The sequence below is a fragment of the Budorcas taxicolor genome, chromosome 24 (assembly GCF_023091745.1).
Source record: "Budorcas taxicolor isolate Tak-1 chromosome 24, Takin1.1, whole genome shotgun sequence".
Classification (NCBI taxonomy): domain Eukaryota; kingdom Metazoa; phylum Chordata; class Mammalia; order Artiodactyla; family Bovidae; genus Budorcas; species Budorcas taxicolor.
This window is the reverse complement of record NC_068933.1, coordinates 36,426,083-36,445,936: the sequence shown is the minus strand read 5'-3', so window position 1 is coordinate 36,445,936 and position 19,854 is coordinate 36,426,083. Positions and strand designations below refer to the sequence as shown.

Sequence of the window (19,854 nt, the reverse complement as noted above, 5' to 3'; positions counted from 1 at the left end):
CTGGGAAATGTAATTTGATTGATCTGGACCTTTGTTCTCACGACCTGCAAGATGACATACTTAAACCATATATACAGCTTCGGGTCTGCTGGTAGGAAAGTGCGGATGCAGCGAGATCCCCTGAATTCCTGCCTTTCTTTCTGCTTCCGTTGGGCATGTGTGCAGAGCATCGCCCATGGTCCTAATAACAAGACACTCAGGACATGAAGGACTGGCAACACTCAACTTTATTAAGATTTAAACAGAGAAGATGCTTCTGCATGTTAAACACATATGGAACCGAGAGGCTTGCTGGGGGCACCCGGTACCACCTATGCTAACACACCACTGGGGTGAGGGGGAGTCCAAGGGTCTGCAGCTCGGGGCGGCCTCTCCTGCTATCGTCTGTGGGCCCCACAGCCCCAGTACTTTACTTCTCCTTAAATTCTTCCCTTGAAATTAGGATGAGCTGCCCTGGACGGAATAAGACAGCTAGACTTATAAATCTAAGGGTATTCAGGGACCAAGATGGGTTGTCTCCTGTGACCCAGGAAACCCTAAAATCCTCCAGAGCCCTCAGCAGTAGTAGTTCCGTTATTCTAGGAATGGGATCTTGGATCCAGGACAAATTTTGGAGTGATTGGCTATGAGACACAGCACAACGGATCCCAGAGCAAAACCACAAAGCAGCGTTATTCTGCAGCAAAAAAACAAATCCAGGAAGTAGGAAGAGAAAACTATAGGAAAAAAAAAACAAAAACACACTACCTAAGTACTTGGAAACAGGGCATTAGAGAAAAATTACAGGGTTTGGAGAGCACAAGGTCTTCATTTCTCTCCATGCACAGAGCAGAGCACAATATTGCATCATAAGCTGCAAAAAACACCTGTCTGATCTGTAAACACTGGAATGGGTGCTGGGCACACGGAGCTGAATGGAAAGCCTCCTGCTGTGGAGGCCTGCAGACCACCTTCAGCTGCCGTGTTTCCTGAACCGGGCCGCACATGCTCAACAGGACCCACCTTCCTACAACATCGGTTTTATTCAATGACTGAAGGGATCTGGGGGCGGGGTCTTAAAAACAAACATGGACTAGTCGATATATGTTGCTAATAAATAGATTATACAGTGGGGGTACAGAAGAGACTCTGAGGAAATGTCGTTGCTGGAAGGCCCCCAGGACTGGCCGCTCCTGTCAGTGTCTGGCTGAGAGTGACCGCGGGAAAGCATGCCGAAGGGAGGTTCAGGCTCCAGCCCCCAGGGAGCCCCCGACGGACATGGATGAGGAGCCGCTGGGCCTCGGGGGCGGCTCACACAGCCTGCCGCCCTGGGGCCGACGGGGCTGGCTTCTCTGAAACTCTCTTCAGGGAGCGGCAATTCTGTGAAGGAGTGGAGCTGTTTGTGGGGGGGGCGGGGCTCAAGGAAAGAGGTATTTGGGACCACCGCCCCCCAGGGAGCGGGCAGGGCACCCTCTCCCCGGAGAGGGCAGCCCGGTGCTGCGGGCAGGCAGCCCTCAGCCTCTGCAAGCTGGTGGGAGCGGCGTCCCAGCCTCTGAGGGAAAAGTCTCATCCCGCTGGGGCTTCCGTGTCAGCAGGGGGATCCAACTAAAGAAGCTTCCAGCTTGCTTCTAGAAGTACAGATCTTTATGCCTGTATACAAACAGAGGGCTCAGAAGGAAACTCATTCCACTCGGTACCTCGCAGCCCCTCCTAGGGGTGGAGATGGGTGCCCCTCTCTCTTAACTTTAATTGGGGTGCATACACTCCATGCCTTCCAAGAAACCTTCCTCCACTAACATTCGTTTCCTTCCAAGTGTGTGCTCTAATTCTTTTTTCCCTGGGGTTAAAAAAAAACAAAGAGGTCTTCCCTTGGCTGAAGAAAATTACAGCCGAACGAGTAACAAATGCTGGTCTTTTTCACACGCGGTCAGGTACCTCCCGCTGCGACCCACGCCTCTGCTCTGAGAACTGGGTTGGAGATGCTGGTGGGTGGGTCCTGCCCCGGCCCCCGGCGACCCTGTCTCCCTGGATTCACTCCACGGTGCTGACGGCTAAGGAAAACGGGAGCCTGTGGGTCCAGAGGGGGCACAGACCTACAAGACAGGCTGATAGGTTTTACTTCTAGACAGGTTAAGAAATGAAAAAGTGTTCATGACCGTCTGCTTTGCGAAATTCTCGCTTCAGGTTCGAACTTGGAACTTCCCAGCTTTGGTCATGTACTTTATGCCCTTGAAGGGTTTGTACTTCTCTCCATACATATCCAGACGATTCACTTTGAGGCCTGCAAGGAAGGAAGGTAAGCATTATTCCAAAGAAGCAGGTAGCATAACTGGTTAATTCATGTCAACTCAAAGAGCTCTGAGGGCTGGAGAAAGCTGTAACCGTGAACCGGAAAATGTGTGTGTGTTCAGTCGCTCAGTTGTGTCCTACTCTTTGGGATGCTTTGGATCCTTTGGACCGTAGCCCGCCAGGCTCCTCTCTCCATGGGATTCTCCAGGCAAGAATACTGGAGTGGGTTTCCATTTCCTTCTCCAAGAGATCTTTCTAACCCAGGGATCGAACCCGAGTCTCCTGCATCTCCGGTATTGCAGGCCGATTCTTTACCATTCCGCTACCTGGGAACCTACACTTAATTATGTCACTTAAACACAGCTGACAGGTTCTTCACCCCTGGAACATAGGCTGAAAATAAAAACCTGCTCCAATAAAAAGCCAGCCAATGAGATCTGTCCCTGTGGTAGAAAGGGCAGAAAGTTATATGCAGGCTGAAATGACGGTAAGGAAGAATAAGACCACTCCAGATTTTTCTCTAAGTTATGGGGTTGAACATATGAATTCATAATAACAGAATTAAGAAATCCATAATCAAATAAAGGTATAACTGAGTGAATAAACTAATGATGACAAGTGATGAATTAATTCTTCAGTGCTTCTTAAATATTCTCACTGGACTAAGAAAAGAACATTTTATACTATTCAGAGCTTTAAAGTTTATTAAGCATTTTAAGATGAAAAGAGCTTATCGTTTAAATGAATTCGAATCACTTAAACTAGATGTGGTCTGTTGGCAAAGAAAACAAGAACTTCATGTAAAGGTGAAGTCATCTCCTGTCTATCCAAAAGGGTCATCCTAAGAATTAAATAAGAAAATAGATGAAAAGAGCTTAAATTAGTGCCTGGCACATAGTAGACACCTGCAGAGAGGTAACAAGTCTTGATATCCCCCTGGGTGGTGGGGTGTAACCTACAGTCGATAACTCAGGTCAGCTGAGTGTTCCACATGATCACAGCACACATGAAATCTTTTGAAATTGGGGGAAAGGAGGGGATTCTTTTCACTCACCAGCTGAGAATGCAGATACATCCCCGTACTGAAGACCCTGGGATGCCCCAACCAGTGCCCCCAGGGTGACTCAACAACGGCTCATGAGCACTTTCATCTCCAATACTAATGGAGGGTCACAGAGTTCCTCCAGAAATGGGCTGGGAAAGATCTGACTAAAGATCACATATCAGCTAATGAAACCCAACTCTGTGGCCAGGGAGTGGCCAGGGGGGCTTTGTGACATCGCCGCCTTGGGCCCCTGCCTTCCCCCCACCCTGAGCTGGGCGTCACTCACCAGAAATGGCCAGCTGCTGGATCTTAAACTGCAGGTTGATCGTGGGGTTCTCATCCGGTTTGGAAGCTCCGGCCTGGAGACTCATGGTTCCCTTCAAACTTGGGAGCTTCTGGGGATTTATTTTTCCTACATCCCAAGAGAGCAGCTCCAAAGAGAGAGAAAAGAAGGAAGTTATGGTGGAAACTGCACCTGGGACGCCTGAGCTCACCGTGCTCTTATGACCTCCTGGGGGTTTCCCAGAAGAGAATGCTACTTGTTCCTGTGAATTATCTCGGTGTCCTCAACCACATCCCTCTGGTCAAGCTCGCCTTTCCACAAGACAGAAAGGAGTGTTGCAGAGCTCCTGCTATTTCGAATACAGGCTACTCGAACCTCCTGTGTATTCTCCTACCTTGGTGACTGGGTCAAACGTGTGCGTCCCCTGAGATGGCGCGAGGCTCATGTTCAGGACGCCTCTGGGCATCTGGCTGGTGACGGTCACCCCCTCTATGGTCTTCCCCATGGTCTGCTTAGGCCCCACCGTTATTTCAAAGCGGCCGAGTGAGCTACTGTCCCGGAAGCTGATGTTATGTTTCACGTACACTGGAATCGCCACCAGGCTGGAAAAGAGAGGAGACAAAAAGCCCACATCGTCAATGTATCGGAAAAACGGCCACTTCTCGCTTTTCTGTTCTGCTGGCAGCTTTTCCTCCCTCACCTCCGTCTTTGTCTTACAGAGTATGCAGAGAAAAACCCTCTAGACGTCTTTGATCGTTTCCTTTCTGTGAATCTAAGATGTTGATTAGTAAGTCAACTAACTCTTCTAAGGACTCTTAGAATGAAATCAACAAAACCAAAGAGCGGACTCGGTGGACTCTGAGGAACAGGCGCAGCAAACAGAAATCACATTTCCGTGTTTTACCGTTTTGCATGTGACCAATAATTATCCGCACTTGGGAAAGTAACATTCATACCTCATGGGGCTTTTACAAATTTGTGAGAGTGCTTTTAACTTGACTTTGATCCTTACAAAAACCCCTAAGGGATGGGGTCGGTGTGATCTGACAGAGAAACTGCAGGGTGATACTAAAGTTGCAACCAGCCTTGGCATCTGTGGAGTACTACTTCCTGGGGCCAGCACAACCCTACAGGTTTTCCCTTGATTATTCATTTAATCCCCCCCATAAGTATGAGGCAGGCATTGCTTCTGTCCTGATGTCATTAATACTGATGTCCTTACACTTAACCAAGGTCAACTATTCAATAACTTGCCAAGGTCATGTATCATCAGTACTGCAGGTGGGGCTTAAGCACGGGCAGTCTGATTCCAGAGCCTCTGCTCTCAAGTACTCAGATATTTCCCCAAATTATGTATTCCGAATCCCACAGGAAGGCCTCAGTGGCTGAGAGGTACAAGGCTCTCTTCAATCTACACATCTTCTCTACGCCTCCCCCCAAAAGAACTGAGTCCATAGTAAAGAGAATGTTCAAGACCCCAAATCACTGAATCGTATGGCTCTTCAGAGTACCATTCACTGCTTTTTTTGGGGTGAAAGGGACTGAAATACAGGTGTTCTCAGATTCCAATCTGAGGAAAAAGCATTCCTGTTTAGGCACACAACAATAACAAAACTAACAGAAGCAAACGTAATGAGCACTTATTTTGTGCGGAAGCCACTATTTAGAGTTTCTTATTTAACCCTCATAACAAGGCACCTTTATTATTTTCAAGTTACTTATTACTTTACTGTTGATGTTTAGTCGGTCAGTCGTGTCCGACTCTTTTGTGACCCCGTGGGCTGTAGCCTGCCAGGCTCCTCTGTCCATGGGATTTCCCAGGCAAGAATGCTGGAGTGGGTGGCCATTTCCTTCTCCAGGGGGTCTTCCGGACCCATGGATTGAACCCGCGTCTCCTGCATTAGCAGGTAGATTCTTTCCCACTGAGCCACCAGGGAAGCCCCTTACTTCATCACGTGCTACTTTTACTACTTCAGCTTTCCTAGATAAAGAAAACAGACACGGGGAAGGATAAACTCACCCGAGGTTACCTGATTAGTTACCTGGAGCCCAGGTAACTCCAGAGCCTGAGTTCTTCATCGCTGCGGATACTGTCTCCAAACACACACACACGCACGCACGCACGCACGCACGCGCACGCACTCCGCCCCCAGGTACGCGAGCCGCTTACTTCTGCGCGCTGACGTGGTAGGACAGCAGGCGGAAGTTGCCGTCGGGGGGGATGAAGGAGAGGATGCGCTCGGACTCCCAGCGCTTGAAGCGGACGCAGGGGTGGAAGCTGACGTCGTCCAGCAGCCTGGGGTTCTGGGCGACATCAAGCAACAGCCACAGGTGGGAATTAGAACCACGCATCTTTCAGGAAAGTAACTTAGGTGCTGCTTTCACGAAAACACATGCACACATTCTGTTGTTACTCCGGACATTCGAGGCCGCCCGTGAGCGTTGTGGCTGGCCCTGACCATCCCTTCCGGTTCCATCCCCTCCCGCCGCTCTGTCTTTCCAGAAGCATCTAACTTCCTAAGGACTAGATCTCTGGCCCAGGATTTTACCATGAAGGAAAGTGTCAAGTCAGGCATTCCGGTCAGTTTGACGCAGGCGTCAATCACCCCCTGGATCTCGGCAGTGATAGTGGACCCTGAGACGGGATGAGACAGGAAGAAGGTGAGACCCGCTCTGTCCTTCCCAACGAACTTAACTCCTTCCTCCCTCCTTAGCGCTGTCTTCCCCTCCCTTCCCATTTCCTTCCTTCCTTCCTCCTCCCCTCCCGTTCTTCCTTCCTTCTGTCCATCCATCCATCTGAATCATCTACCCAGTCCACCTGTCCTCGCAAACCTTTATCAACTGCACAGCAAACACAAGACACTCTGATGAAGCAACGGGGATAAAGACTGGTGAGACTGTTAGCCTGGAGGAGCTTTCAATCTAGTGCCAGGATCAAACACAACATCGCTATCTTGACCAAGGGTTCGGAACACTGGATTCACATCAGGAACTGCTCTCCCTGCAGGCACCAAGGGCCTCCCGTGTGGCTTGGCTGGTTAAGGAATCCGCCTGCAATGTGGGAGGTCTGGGTCCGATCCCTGGGTTGAGAAGATCCCCTGGAGAAGGGAAAGGCAACCAACTCCGGTATTCTGGCCTGGAGAATTCCATGGACAGTATATTCACTTCACAGGCACCCAAGGAGCTCTGATGCCAAATAGAACTGACACTTTTGTCTTCAGTTCACAGGCTCTCTCTCCTGCAGCCCCTGTAACCACTTCTTTCTTTCAAGTGTTCCTTTCTCCTAACCCTTCCTATTTTCTGGTTTTCCTGCTCTTCTCCTTCTGGTATGATCACACTGAAACTTGTTCATCTTTTCTGTTGCTGATAGACATTTGGGACCTTTCCAGTCTGGGGATAATATGAAAAGCTGCTGTGCTTACTTGGTTTTAAAGCCTCATCAGTTACTTTTCTTTCTTTATGCGTCTCAGTCCAGTCATCCTGAGCTACGTAATTTTCCAGCAATATTTCACTCTTCTTAAGAGTGTTTGCACCTGCTTTGCTACCAGATCCGTGCAGCCTGTACTAACTCCTACTCATTCTATTGATGAAGCATGTGTGAGCTTTATACTTAGGTCTGGGTGGGAGGAGACCTCTCTTTTCCCCTTTCTTGCCCCCTCACTAGACTTTCAGGAAGCTTCCTGCAGCGACAGGCCCCGTCTTCATCACCATCACATGCCCACTGCCTGGTGCTCAGCTACAGCACCGTGGATTCTCCGTAAGCACTTGCTGGATAAATGAGTTCACTCATGTGAAGAGAACTTTCTATAAATTCCCACACTCTAAGCACTTGTAGTTGTGTTAATCTCTCTGAATGGATAGAAAAGAAGACGACTCTCTGAATTTTAGTAATTAAACTTCCGTTCTGCCCCGACAACTGAGAGTCAAATACTTCCAAAAGGACATCTCATCAACAAGAGATCAGTTTGTTACTTTTTCACTTGAGAGGATTAAAACCACTGAAAATGTGAGCCCAGCATGGGTCTATATCATGTTTTTCCAAGGCTTTTCTTCAGCGTTGTTGAGGTATAGTCAACAAATAAAAACTGTGTATTAATACACATACACCCTGGGAAGTGATCACCATGATGAAGCTGACTGACACATCCATCACCTCACACAGTTAATTAGGTTTTTGTGGTGAGAGCCCTTAAAACTTTCCCTTTTAGTAAATTTCAAGTAGATGATATACTTGTGAGGTGGCAGATGTGATAATTTAACTAGCTGGGGTCAGGGGGGAATCCTTTCACAAGGTACATGTAGATCAAATCACCATAATCAACATTCCAAATACCTTACAAGTTTGTCAGTTACACTCAATAACATGGAAAAGAAAGTACACTGCGGCAGTCACCGTGCTGCGTGGTCAATCTTCAGAACTTCTTCATCATGCAGAACTGAAGCTTGGCACCTCTCACCAACCTCTCCCCACTCCCGTCCTCCCGACTCCTGGTAACCACCTTCTACTCTCTGCTTCTGCAGACCTGACTGTTGCAGATTCCACATAAAAGGTGAGCCCGGCACTGGTCCACATCACGTTTTTCTACGTGCGATCACGCCACGTTTATCTTCCTGCGTCCGGCTTCCTTCACCCAGCACCATGTCCCCCAGGTTCACCCGTGTGTTCACACACGGCAGGATTTACTTCTTCACACGGCCGAGTGATGTTCCTGTGTGTGAGGGTGTCTGCCGCACGTCTTCCTTATCCATCAGCCATCAGCAGACACTTGGTTTGTTCCCACGCCTTGGCTGCTGCCAACAATGCCGCTGTGAACACGGGGGTGCGGATGCCTCTTGGAGATACTAACTCTGTTTCCGCTGGGTCTAGACCCAGGAGTGGGACTGCTGGGTCACTAGGGAGTTTTGGTTTCTTGAGGTGCCTCCATACTGCTTCCACAGGGGCTGCACCAGTTTACATTTCCCCCAGCAAGTGCATAGGGCTCCCCTTTCTCCACACCACTGCCAGCACCTGCTATGTCTTTTGTCTTTTTGATATGAGGTGCGAGTGATACCTCACTGTGGTTCTGACTTGCTTTTCCCCAATGACACTGAGCACATTTTCGTTTACCTGCTGGCCATTCGTAGGCTTTCCTGCAGTACGTCTCTTTGGATCCTTTGTGTGCTAAGTCGCTTCAGTCGTGTCCGACTCTGCGACCCCAAGGACTGCACCCCGCCAGGCTCCCCTGTCCATGGGGCTTCTCCAGGCAAGAACACGAGTGGGTTGCCACGTCCTTCTCCAGGGGATCTTCCCGATCCAGGGATTGAACCCACGTCTCTTAAGTCTCTCCTGCACTGGCAGGCAGGTTCTTTACCACTAGTGCCGCTTTCAGATCCTATGCCCACTTTTTTAGTGAGATTATCTGGTGTTTTTTTTTTTTTTTTGCTATTGAACTATATAAGTTTCTCATGTATTTTGGATATTAACCTCTTATCAGATATATGGTTTGCATACGTTTCCTCTCATTTGCAGACTGTCTTTTTCCTCTGACTGGTTCCTTTCTTGTATGGAGGCTTTTATTTTGATACAATGCTATTGGTCTATTTTTCCTTTTGAAGCCTTTGCTTTGGTATCATATCTTGAAAAAAAAAAACCACCACTGCCCAGATCAGTGTCAAGAAGCTCTGTTCCTGTTTTCTACTAGTAGATTTTATGGTTCCAGGTCTTACATTTAGGTCCTTAATACGTTGTGAGTTGGATTTTGTGGGTGGTGTGAGATTAAGGGTGATTTTATTCTTCTTTATGTGAACATCCAGTTTTCCCAACACCACCCCCTGCAGAGACTAGCCTTTCCCCATCGCATGTGCTTGGCACGCTTGCTGAAGACCAGTTGGCAGATTTATTGCTGAGCCTTCTACTCCGCCTCACTGGTGTACATGTCTACTTTTATGACCTTACCTACAGTTGTTTTTTAAATGTTTGCTTGTTAGCTTTGGCTGCGCTGGGTCCTCACTGCTGCATGCAGGCTTCCTCTAGTTGTGGCGAGCGGGGGCTCCTCTCCAGTTACGCTGCCTGGGCCTCTCCTCACAGCGGCTTCCCTTGCTGTGGAGCACAGGCTCCCGGCGTGCAGGCTTCAGTACCTGTGGCACGCGGGCTCAGCATTTGTGGCTTGAGGGCTTAGCTGCCCCTTAGCAAGTGGGACCTTCCGGGACTAAGGATTGAACCCACATCCCCCACATTGGCAGGTGGATTCTTAACTGCTGGACCACTAGGGAAGTCCACCTTACAGTTCTGATTACCATAATTTTGTAATATATTTTGAAATCTAGAATTGTGAAGTCTCCAGCTTTGTTCTTGCTCAAGACTGCTTTGGTGATTTGAGGTTTTTGTGGTTCCATACAAGTTTTGTTTTTTCTATTTCTATAAAGAATGCCATTGAGATACTAATGTGGCTAGTATTTGGGATTCTGACGCGGATGTCTTTGGATATTTCAAACATTTTAACAACACTGATTCTCCCAATCCATGAAAATATAGCATCTTCCCATTTATTTGCTATTTCCTCCATCAACACTTTGCAGTTTTCAGGGTATAAGTTTCTTTGGTTAAGTTTATTCCTACGTATTTTATTCTTTTTGTTGCTATTGTAAATGGGGTTGTTTTCTCAGCTCCCTTTTTGGATAGTTTGTTGTTTGTGTACAGAAACATCACTGTACAAGGTCAGTGTACAAAACACTGTACGTTTGTGTACAAAACCGTATTGATTTCATATCCTGCAACTGTATTACGTTTATTAGCTCCCACAGTGTTAGGCTGGAGTCTTTAGAGTTTCTACATGTAGGATCTCATCATCTACATCATGATATTTCAGTCCAGTCCTAATACACAATGCTTGACACAAAGTGGACACTAAGTTAGATGAATGGCCTTAAATGGGGGACAATTCTGATAACTAGCGAGCACTGTCTGAAAGGGGCCTCTGTTTTCACAGTCCTGTAAACAGGCTGAAAGCACCCACCTGATTTGTCAATGATGGCATCAATCTCTTCAATCACATCAAAATAGGCCTCATTGTTGGTGTATTTCACCCCCGTTCGTCGCCAAGGTACCACGGACAGCTGCCCAGTGGGAAGCTGGTCGCCCACGTTGGTGCTTCCTGAGACCATGAATATTTTAATTAGATGAACCCAATTACCTAATAACCAGAGAACACGTCCCTAAAAGTTTCTGTGCATCCACTAATTACATGCTTACTTGAAGTTTTCCAAAATAAAGATTATAGTTTTCCCAAATTCTATCTTGGTAACCTAGTCCATTTAAAACACTTGTCCTCAGTTGGTATGCCTCCTCAGGCAGAATACAGGTAAGAAAGTTACCTGAGAAACAGCATATTATTTTGGTTTTGAAAGTAACCTGAACTCGGTCTCTCAAATTCCCTAATAGCTTGCAGCTTAAATAATGCATTGGGTTTCAGTAGGGATGGTAATCCACATATTGATATAAAAATTTCATGGGTAAAAACAATATCCTAACTCATTTTAAAAAATTCCACCTGTCCATACATTATCCATCTCACCAAAGAAGATAAAAAAATATATATACACTGTATGTTAAAAGTGATTATGAGCTCATTTCATGTTCTTTGTGCTTTTATGTATTTCTGACCTTCTGCAATAATCATGTGCTGCTTCTATAATCAGGAAGAAACCTGACGATTATTAACGATCGGGTTATTTTAGTTTTTGGCTGTGCTGGGTCTTCCTCGCAGTGCATGGGCTTCTCGTTGCAGACCACAGGCTCTAGGGCACACAGGCGAAGCAGTTCTGGCGCACGGTCTTAGCTGTTCCAGGGCCTGTGGAATCTTCCCAGACGAGGGGTCTGACCAGTGTCCCTTGCATTGCAAGGCACATTTTAAACCACTGGACCATAAGGGAAGCCCAGGGAAAATTCCTTTTAAAAGGAGAACAGTTTATTCTGTCATTGAAATCAGAAATATTTTCTACACATACAAAAGTTTTATTTTAGGTTATACTAAAGACTACAAAGAACAAAATGAAAGCACCTGGACATTTGAGATCCCCAAAAACAAGCACTCAAAACAAGGCACAACAGAGGACTAAGCCACACTCAGGATGGTGGCCGCCTCCCGCGGGGCCCCTCTCGTACCTGTGATGGTGTTGACAACAGTTCGAAGGATAGTGGGCGGCTTTATCAGCTCTTTGAGGATGTTCGACTCGGTAGCCAGTGGAAACCCATTGTCAAGCATCTCTTCCAACACCTCATAAACCACAACCACATTGTCTTTTATCACTGGCTCCGAACAGACTCCAAAATAATCCTGATGAAAACACAATACACGTATATATTTATCACTCAGAGACTGCGATGGGTGAAGGAACACGCCCAGAGATTATCGAGTAATGTCCACGTGTGTTTACGCAGCGTTTCTGGGACCTTCTTCTACAATAAGGGGATGAAGCATAACCCTGGTTCTCTTAGGCAGCCCAGTTTGGTGGAAAGAAAACTAGACTGGATTATAACGCAAGTATCATTAATAACTTCTTTCATGAGTCATTTAATCCCTTTGGGTTAGTTTCTTCAACTAATATGAAGAATACAAAACTGAGTCTAGACTATTATGTGGTTTTGAACATGAATTTGAACTATGTGAAATGATAATATCTGATACAATATTATCAGTTCAGTTCAGTTCAGTCACTCAGTCATGTCCGACTCTTTGCAGCCCCATGAATCGCAGCCTGCCAGGCCTCCCTGTCCATCACTAACTCCCGGAGTTCACTCAGACTCACATCCATCGAGTCAGTGATGCCATCCAGCCACCTCATCCTCTGTCGTCCCCTTCTCCTCCTGCCCCCAATCCCTCCCAGCATCAGTCTTTTCCAATGAGTCAACTCTTCACATGAGGTGGCCAAAGTACTGGAGTTTCAGCTTCAGCATCATTCCCTCCAAAGAAATCCCAGGGCTGATCTCCTTCAGAATGGACTGGTTGGATCTCCTTGCAGTCCAAGGGACTCTCAAGAGTCTTCTCCAACACCACAGTTCAAAAGCATCTATTCTTCGGTGCTCAGCTTTCTTCACAGTCCAACTCTCACATCCATACATGACTACTGGAAAAACCATAGCCTTGACTAGACAAGGCTTGACTAGGACCTTTGTTGGCAAAGTAATGTCTCTGCTTTTGAATATGCTATCTAGGTTGGTCATAACTTTTCTTCCAAGGAGTAAGCATCTTTTAATTTCATGGCTGCAATCACCATCTGCAGTGATTTTGGAGCCCCCCAAAATAAAATTTTTAACTCTTACTGTTGTGCTATTCCTCAACATTCATGGAGCAAAAAAGAACTGAGAGAGAGATGAAATGAGGGGTGTGAGCTAGCACACCAGAAAATCTCTTTGGATCATCCTTTTTCTAAGATGCTAGGATTCTAATAACACTTGGTCCCTTTATTAAAAAAGGCTAAACTTAGTCACTAAATTACCTGGGTTGTGGGAAAAGCACTGAATTCCAAATCAGAATGCCTGGGCAATAATCTTAATTGTCACCTACTTGATTAATTCACGCTAACTAATTAGGTCTCGATTTCTCTAGTAGTATAATCTGGATAATACCCTGCATGAACACACAGGGTTGTAAAAACTAAGCATGATGGATTAAATGAGAACATGTATGAAAGTGCTTTGTAAACTATAAAGCACTATGTAAACTGTGATGCACCATGATGAAATGATGCAGAGAGAAAGGCCTGTAGGCACCTGGCATGCCCTTCTTGACAGTATCCGTGCTTCTGCTGCTGGGCCGCTCAGATGGTCAGAGAGTCCTCTAAGAATTCATCCACTGATGGGAAATGCACCCCTTTTGACAAAGCCCATTCTATTCATGGGCAGTGCTGATCCTTAGAAAGTCCTTTCTTTGGCTAAATTGAAACCTGCTTCCTAGATATGCCTTACAGAACAAGGTTACATAACAGCCCCACAGTGATCAGAGGGTCCAGACAACATTTGCCTTCAAGTCTCCTTCTCAGGGCCAAACTCCCTGTTTGGTCCTGCTACTGTTCATGCTACGGTAAGGTTTCTAGATTGTTTCACTTTCTTGCCATTTCTTTGGATTTGTCCTAATTTTCTAATAGTCTCCTCAAATGATGACATCCAAAACTGAACACAGACTCCAGAGGTGACCTAAATTACATCAGAATGATGTCAACTCCCAGACACATTCCAATATCCAAGAGCACTTAGGAGTCAGGAATGTGTTTCTAAAACAAAAAGATTTTTTCTTTAAAAAATGAAGATTGAAGAGAGGGAAAAAAAGCTACACATTTCCTTCTCATGAGTGATTTCATTTTGAAAAATAAAACTCTTCACTCGAGAAAAGGAAATCCTCCTACATTGTTAGTGAGAATGCCAAATTGGTATAGCCACTACAGAGAACAGGATGGAGGTTCCTTAAAAAGTAAACACAGAACTACCATATGATCCAGCAATCCCATTCCTGGGCATATACCCACACAGAACTGGAATTCAAACAGACACATGCACCCTTATGCTTATAGCGGCACTATTCACAATGGGCGACACACGGACGCAACCTAAGTATCCATCACCAGATGACCGGATAAAGATGGGGTGCATCTGCACAGTGGAAGACCACCGAGGTGTAAAGAACAGAATAAGGCCATCTGCAGCCACACGGATAGACCTAGACCTTACCATACTAAGTGAAATAAGTCAGACAGAGAAAGACAAATATCGTATGATAGCACTTCTACTGGAGAAGGCAATGGCAACCCGCTCCAGTATTCTTGCCTGGAGAATCCCATGGAGAGAGGAACCTGGTAGATTACAGTCCACGGGGTGGCAAGAATCGGACACAATTTAGTGACTAAACCATCACTTATACGTGGAATCTAAAATACAACACAGAGGAACTTATCTGTGAAACAGAAACAGATTCACAGATGTAGAGAACAGACTTGTGGTTGCCAAGGGGGAGGTGAGGTGTGGGAGAGATGGATTGGGAGGTTGGGATCAGCAGATACAAACTACTGTATGGAGAATGGATAAACAACACGGTCCTACTATACAGCCCAGGGAACTATTAATATAGTCAATATGATAAACCATAGTGGAAAACTATGAAAAATGTGCATATATATATATGAAGTGAAGTGAAGTCGCTCAGTCGTGTCCGACTCCTTGCGACCCCATGGACTGTAGCCTGTCAGGCCCCTCTGGGTCCATGGGATTTTCCAGGAAAGATTACTGGAGTGGATTGCCATTTCCTTCTCCAGGGGATCTTCCCAACTCAGGAATCGAACCCAGGTCTCCTGCACTGCAGGCAGATGCTTTACCATCTGAGCCACCAGGGAAGCCCCATATATATATAAATAACTGAATCACTTTGTTATACAGCAGAAATTAACATGATGCTGCAATCAACTATACATCAATAAAATAAGATTTTAAAAACACCTCCCTTGATTTTCCAAATCAAGGAGAATGTGATTTTATCAGTCAGCAGCTGGAAGGGGACAGTGCTACAGCAACGCGTGTGCGCTTCCACAGCGGGGTTCCTCCGTCACAGCCCAGCGCCAGAGAAAGAACAGAAGCCAGAGAATACACGTCACATAAGACATTCAAATCAGGATGCGTCCATTTAAAGACTTCTAACAAATTCTTCCACACTGGCAAGCTGTGAAGTCCCAGGCTTCTAAAGCAGCCACTTCACTGTTTACCCTGATTCCTCTGTGGTTCCAAGTAGATTAAACAACTTTCTTCACTTCCTCTCTTGTAATAAGTTACATAACATCACTATGGAGATACGGAGCAACGGTTAATGGGGTGAAATATCCCGTGTGGAAATCCTAACAAGGCCCAGGCTTGAGCAGCTGAAGATCATAACTGCTGGGTTCTTCTGCATCTTCCACGTACTGGGATTTATAATTCTCAGGTTCTCACCGTGTGAAGGAGCCGATATGCCACTGGAATCCCAGAAGAGCACTACCAGAAAGACTGGGGGAGAAACTTAAATATACGCTCATTCTTTGGAGATGAAAGCTGTTCCAAACACATAACATATATTTATAAGAGCAAATGAAAGGACTCTTTTTGACTTGCTTTTTAATGTTTATCAGAAGGTCTGGGTCCTCCTTCTCCCCTCCAACCCCACAATGTCTGTATTCATGTGACTAATTCCGGACTTCACATGACACAGAAGTTAAACCAGAGGACCCTTGATTCTCATGGATCGTTGAGTTATGCAAATAACCACAACTGTGAGAGCTGGAGCAGTTCTTTTAGGGAGAGGATGCCACTGTCGGAAGCCAGGGTCTAGGCCGCCTGAAATCCTGTCCCATAACAGGTGCTGACATCCTGGCACAACCAGCCCCCCATGCCTCCAGAATCTCCAAATCTATTCCTGAAGGAAAAACTCCAAGTGAAAACTGCATCTTGGAGAATGTAGCCCTTAAATTTTACAGAAGTGCTAAGCCTGCAACAGGGCCCATCTCTGGTACTCATATGCTGTGGATGAGCACAAACTCAAGCTGAAGGGTGGGTTCCCAAATTAGCCTGCCAGGGAGAATGAAACAAGCATTATTTAGGTTCTTCCAGTTTAAAAAAATATCTTTCCACACCCATCAGTTTTTGATGCAACTCAAAGCAATGCTGTTAACAATGGTTAACATCAAGTCTGCCATAAAAATAAAAAAATCAAGCCTCTCCTTTGGGGCTGGTCTGTTCCCACATCTCAGTATACTATCTCTGCTGTCGGTTTAGTAAAAGTTCTGTCTTCTTGAGCTGCCACTGAGCTGAAGCTAGTCTGCTGTTTCGAATCCTTGCTATGACAAGACAAGAGCTGAGAAATCCTGCCTGCTTGAGGTATAATTAACCCACCATTCCAAATCTTTGTTATGATGAGACAAGAACCAAGGGAGAGAGAGAAACCAACCTGACAAAAGCCTTAAAAAAATGGAAACTCCTTAGCTTTGTGAACAAAACGTAGGACAATTCCAGTCTCTAGAACTGAAACGACTTCATAGTCATACTAAGTAGAGTGGCTGTCTCAGGCCACAGGTTCAAAACTGTGCAGTCTGTCATTCAAGATACAACCCATTCAATAAACAGAAACAAGAATCTTATCAGATGGGAGAGGAAGTGAGCAATGTCAGAGTCGTGATTTCTTTTTTAGTTCCTTAAAGTGAAAGTTACTCAGTCATGTGCGACTCTTTGCGACCCCATGGACTATACAGTTCATGGCATTCTCCAGGCCAGAATACTGGAGTGGGGAGCCTCTTCCTTCTCCAGGGGATCTTCCCAACCCAGGGATCGAACCCAGGTCTCCTGCATTGCAGGCAGATTCTTTACTAGCTGAGCCACAAGGGAAGCCCAAGAATACCGGAGTGGGTAGCCTATCCCTTCTCCAGGGGATGTTCCCGACCCAGGAATCGAACTGGGGTCTCCTGTGTTGCAGGCAGATTTGTTACCAACTGAGCTAACAAGGAAGCCCTTTTAGTTCTTTAACTGAGGCTGAAAACCATGGAAACAAAGCTACAAAGACACTTCATGAGGTCCACAGATGAACCTCCTCACATTCACGCACCTGAAACGTGTCCACAACCCGGTGGAGGAACTCGATGACAAACAGAGGTGGCACCTCCGTCTGGATCACAGCCACAAAAAAGATCTTGTGACGGTAAACACTTAAGAGATAGTGGTGCGGGGTGGGGATAACCGGAGGGACGTTTTCAGCCTCCGTCGCTCGCTCTTGTGCCTCGAAAAAGTAATCACAAACGGAACGGCTAACCACACTCTTCCAGTGTTTCTCCAGGAAAATATCCCCAGAGGAGTTGATCAAGAAAAGACTGTGAATCATGGTGGAGACTGTCAGTGAGTGAAGAGAGTCTTTTTCAGTCTGAAAGCCTCTGCAAATGCTCAGCCCTAAAAAAATAAGAGAAGCTATGGTCAATTGCAGTCAACCAAAGCCCCCTCCGTATCCGTCCAGTAGCCCAAGCTTTCCTACCCATCTTTTAAGACTAGACTCAATCTTCCACCACTGCAGGAGCCAGAAGTGTCCCTCCGTAGGATCCCCAAGGGTAATTAACAGCCATCTCATTTGTCAGTTAATTATATACTGTACAGTTATCTTTAATACTGCCTGAATCATATTAATTTAAAATTCGACTTAATTGTTGAGTGTCTACTTTCTCAAGTGGATTGGGAGCTCCTGGAGAAAAAGAGACCTTGCCTCATGTTTCTGTTGCCTCCTTGTACAGCACCATCTCCTTGCATACCAGAAGGCTTCAAAGAACATGGAGGTGTTCCCTGTATGTGGCAACAACTCACATGTAAGAAATGGTTATGTTTGCGTCATCTCATTTGGTAGCCATTGGCCAAACAGGGCCATTGAGCATCTGAAATGTGAAATCTGGTCCAAACTGAGATGTGAATAGAAGACACACACCAGATTTTGAAGGCTTTATATGGAAAAGCATTGTGTTTAAAGACTGACTCACCGACTTAGACAATAAACTTAGGGTTGTTGGCGGGAACAGGTTGGGGGAAGGACAGGGAGTCTGGGGTGGACACTGTACACACTGCTATATTTAAAAGGATAACCAACAAGGACCTACTATACAGGACATGGAACTCTGCTCAATGTTATGTGGCAGCCGGGTTGGGAGGGGAATTTGGGGGAGAACGGAAACATGTATATGTATGACTGAGACCCTTCGCTGTTCACCTGAAACTGTCACAACATTGTTAATTAGTTATACCCAATACAAAAGAAATTTTTAAAAAATTTAAGACAGTTTACCAATAATTTAATATCAATTAATTAGATCAATTACTAATATTAACATAAATTTAATATTGATATTTTGGATATACTGGATAAATACAAGCTGTAACATTCTAATGTGGTTAATAGAACATGTAAAATTACATAGTATGTGGGTCGCTGCCTATTTCTACTGGACAGCGCTGATCCATGGAATGGAGCTGTCCTTGTGGTCTTTATTTACTCTGTCAGACCCCATTCTCGTAAGTCCTTGTTAAGCACAAGGCTCTATATTAGATGCCTTAAAAAAAAAAAAAATCCCTCTGGGGGATCCCCCAGGTCCCTCAGGCGGCGGCATCTCTAATGCCAGTCCCCGGAACGAGGCGGCCGCGCTGGACCCCAGCTGTGGCCACTCGGCGAACTGGTCCAGGTGGTCAAACCGCAAAGGCCTGCTGTTTGTTAACCAAGAGCAGCAGGGCGAGCTTAATCCCTCTGCCCGCGACAGGCCGGCGGGAGGGAGGGGGCGGCGGGGAGCCAGGCTGTGGGGGCGCAGAGGCTGCTGGCTAAAGCGGGTTATTTTTGCTCGGGTCGCGGGGAGGATGGAGGACGCTTGGAGCCCGGGTGTCCACGGGCTGCCCGATCCGAGGGTGAGAAGGGTCTCCCGTCTGCGCACCTGCGTCGCCATGGCAACAGGGTCTCCTCCTCCCCCTACCCCTCCGGCCTGAGTGGCCACCTCCCCAGCCCGGGACTCGGCCCCTCGCCTCTCCCCGCGACATCACGCAGCTCCGAGTGTCGCTCCGGACGCATCCCGTGACCCCGCGCCCCCGCCGCGCGCCCAGCCCCACCCCTGCCCGGGCGGTCCGCGCTCCTTACCCCGCTCGCTCTTCGCGGAGCCCACCTTGCGGCCGCGCGGACAGGCCCCGCCCCCGGGCGCCCCCGGCCCGCCCGCGACTCACGTCCGAAGGCTGCCGATTGGGCCTCGTCCTCCGCTCTGATTGACCGCGTCCCGCCGCTCGCCCTGTTCTCGGGCTCTAGCCCCCGATTGGCCCTGGCTCACGCTCCGTTAATCTCTGATTGGTGCAGCTCCGGGGCTCTGAGCCCTGATTGGCTGTCGCGAACCGCCTGCGGCCCGCCCGGCTCCGCCTGGTCACCCAGTCACAAAAGGCCCCGGCGCGCTGCGAAGCCACCTGCGTAACCGCGGGATACGCCGGGAAGAGGATGCGGAGAAAGTGTGACTTCCAGGGCACGACTTACGGAACAGCACATCATAGATGACAAGTCGTGAGCAGCAACAACTTCTCTCTACCTAGCAATAACTGGTCTCCGTTAAACAAGTGCGTTTAAAAAGAGACGTGATGCCTTTTCACTTAACGTACCTTGAGTAAAGGAGATGTGATTGGCTGTGTAGCGCCGTGTCCAGAGCTCTGGAGCTGAATCCAAAAGGCCTCTTCCAGCCCTAGCTGAACCGCCACCTGCTTGACCTT

At 47.0% G+C, this 19,854-nt stretch overlaps 1 protein-coding gene across 1 annotated transcript; it reads right to left on the bottom strand.

The window, feature by feature from the left end:
- Positions 1-218: 218 nt before the first annotated feature.
- AP3M2 (adaptor related protein complex 3 subunit mu 2) lies at positions 219-19,288 on the bottom strand. Its single transcript, XM_052661363.1, has 9 exons — positions 19,244-19,288; positions 17,192-17,529; positions 11,740-11,911; positions 10,592-10,729; positions 6,146-6,231; positions 5,767-5,900; positions 3,991-4,198; positions 3,600-3,744; positions 219-2,260 (listed from the first exon to the last, which is right to left on the bottom strand). Exons 2-9 carry the CDS (start codon positions 17,462-17,464, stop codon positions 2,160-2,162), a joined length of 1,257 nt encoding a protein of 418 aa, XP_052517323.1. The 5' UTR covers positions 17,465-17,529; positions 19,244-19,288; the 3' UTR covers positions 219-2,159.
- Between the last annotated feature and the right edge of the window lie 566 nt (positions 19,289-19,854).

What these genes read in the sequence shown, in the direction of transcription:
- AP3M2 (XM_052661363.1), bottom strand. Translation starts at nt 17,464, where the DNA reads ATGATTCACAGTCTTTTCTTGATCAACTCCTCTGGGGATATTTTCCTG. An exon ending in TACCACGTCAGCGCGCAGAA is followed by an intron (nt 4,199 to 5,766) that starts GTAAGCGGCTCG and finishes TCTCTTTTCCAG; the next exon opens with CCTGGTGGCGATTCCAGTGT. An exon ending in CGTTTGACCCAGTCACCAAG is followed by an intron (nt 3,745 to 3,990) that starts GTAGGAGAATAC and finishes CTCTCTTTGGAG; the next exon opens with CTGCTCTCTTGGGATGTAGG.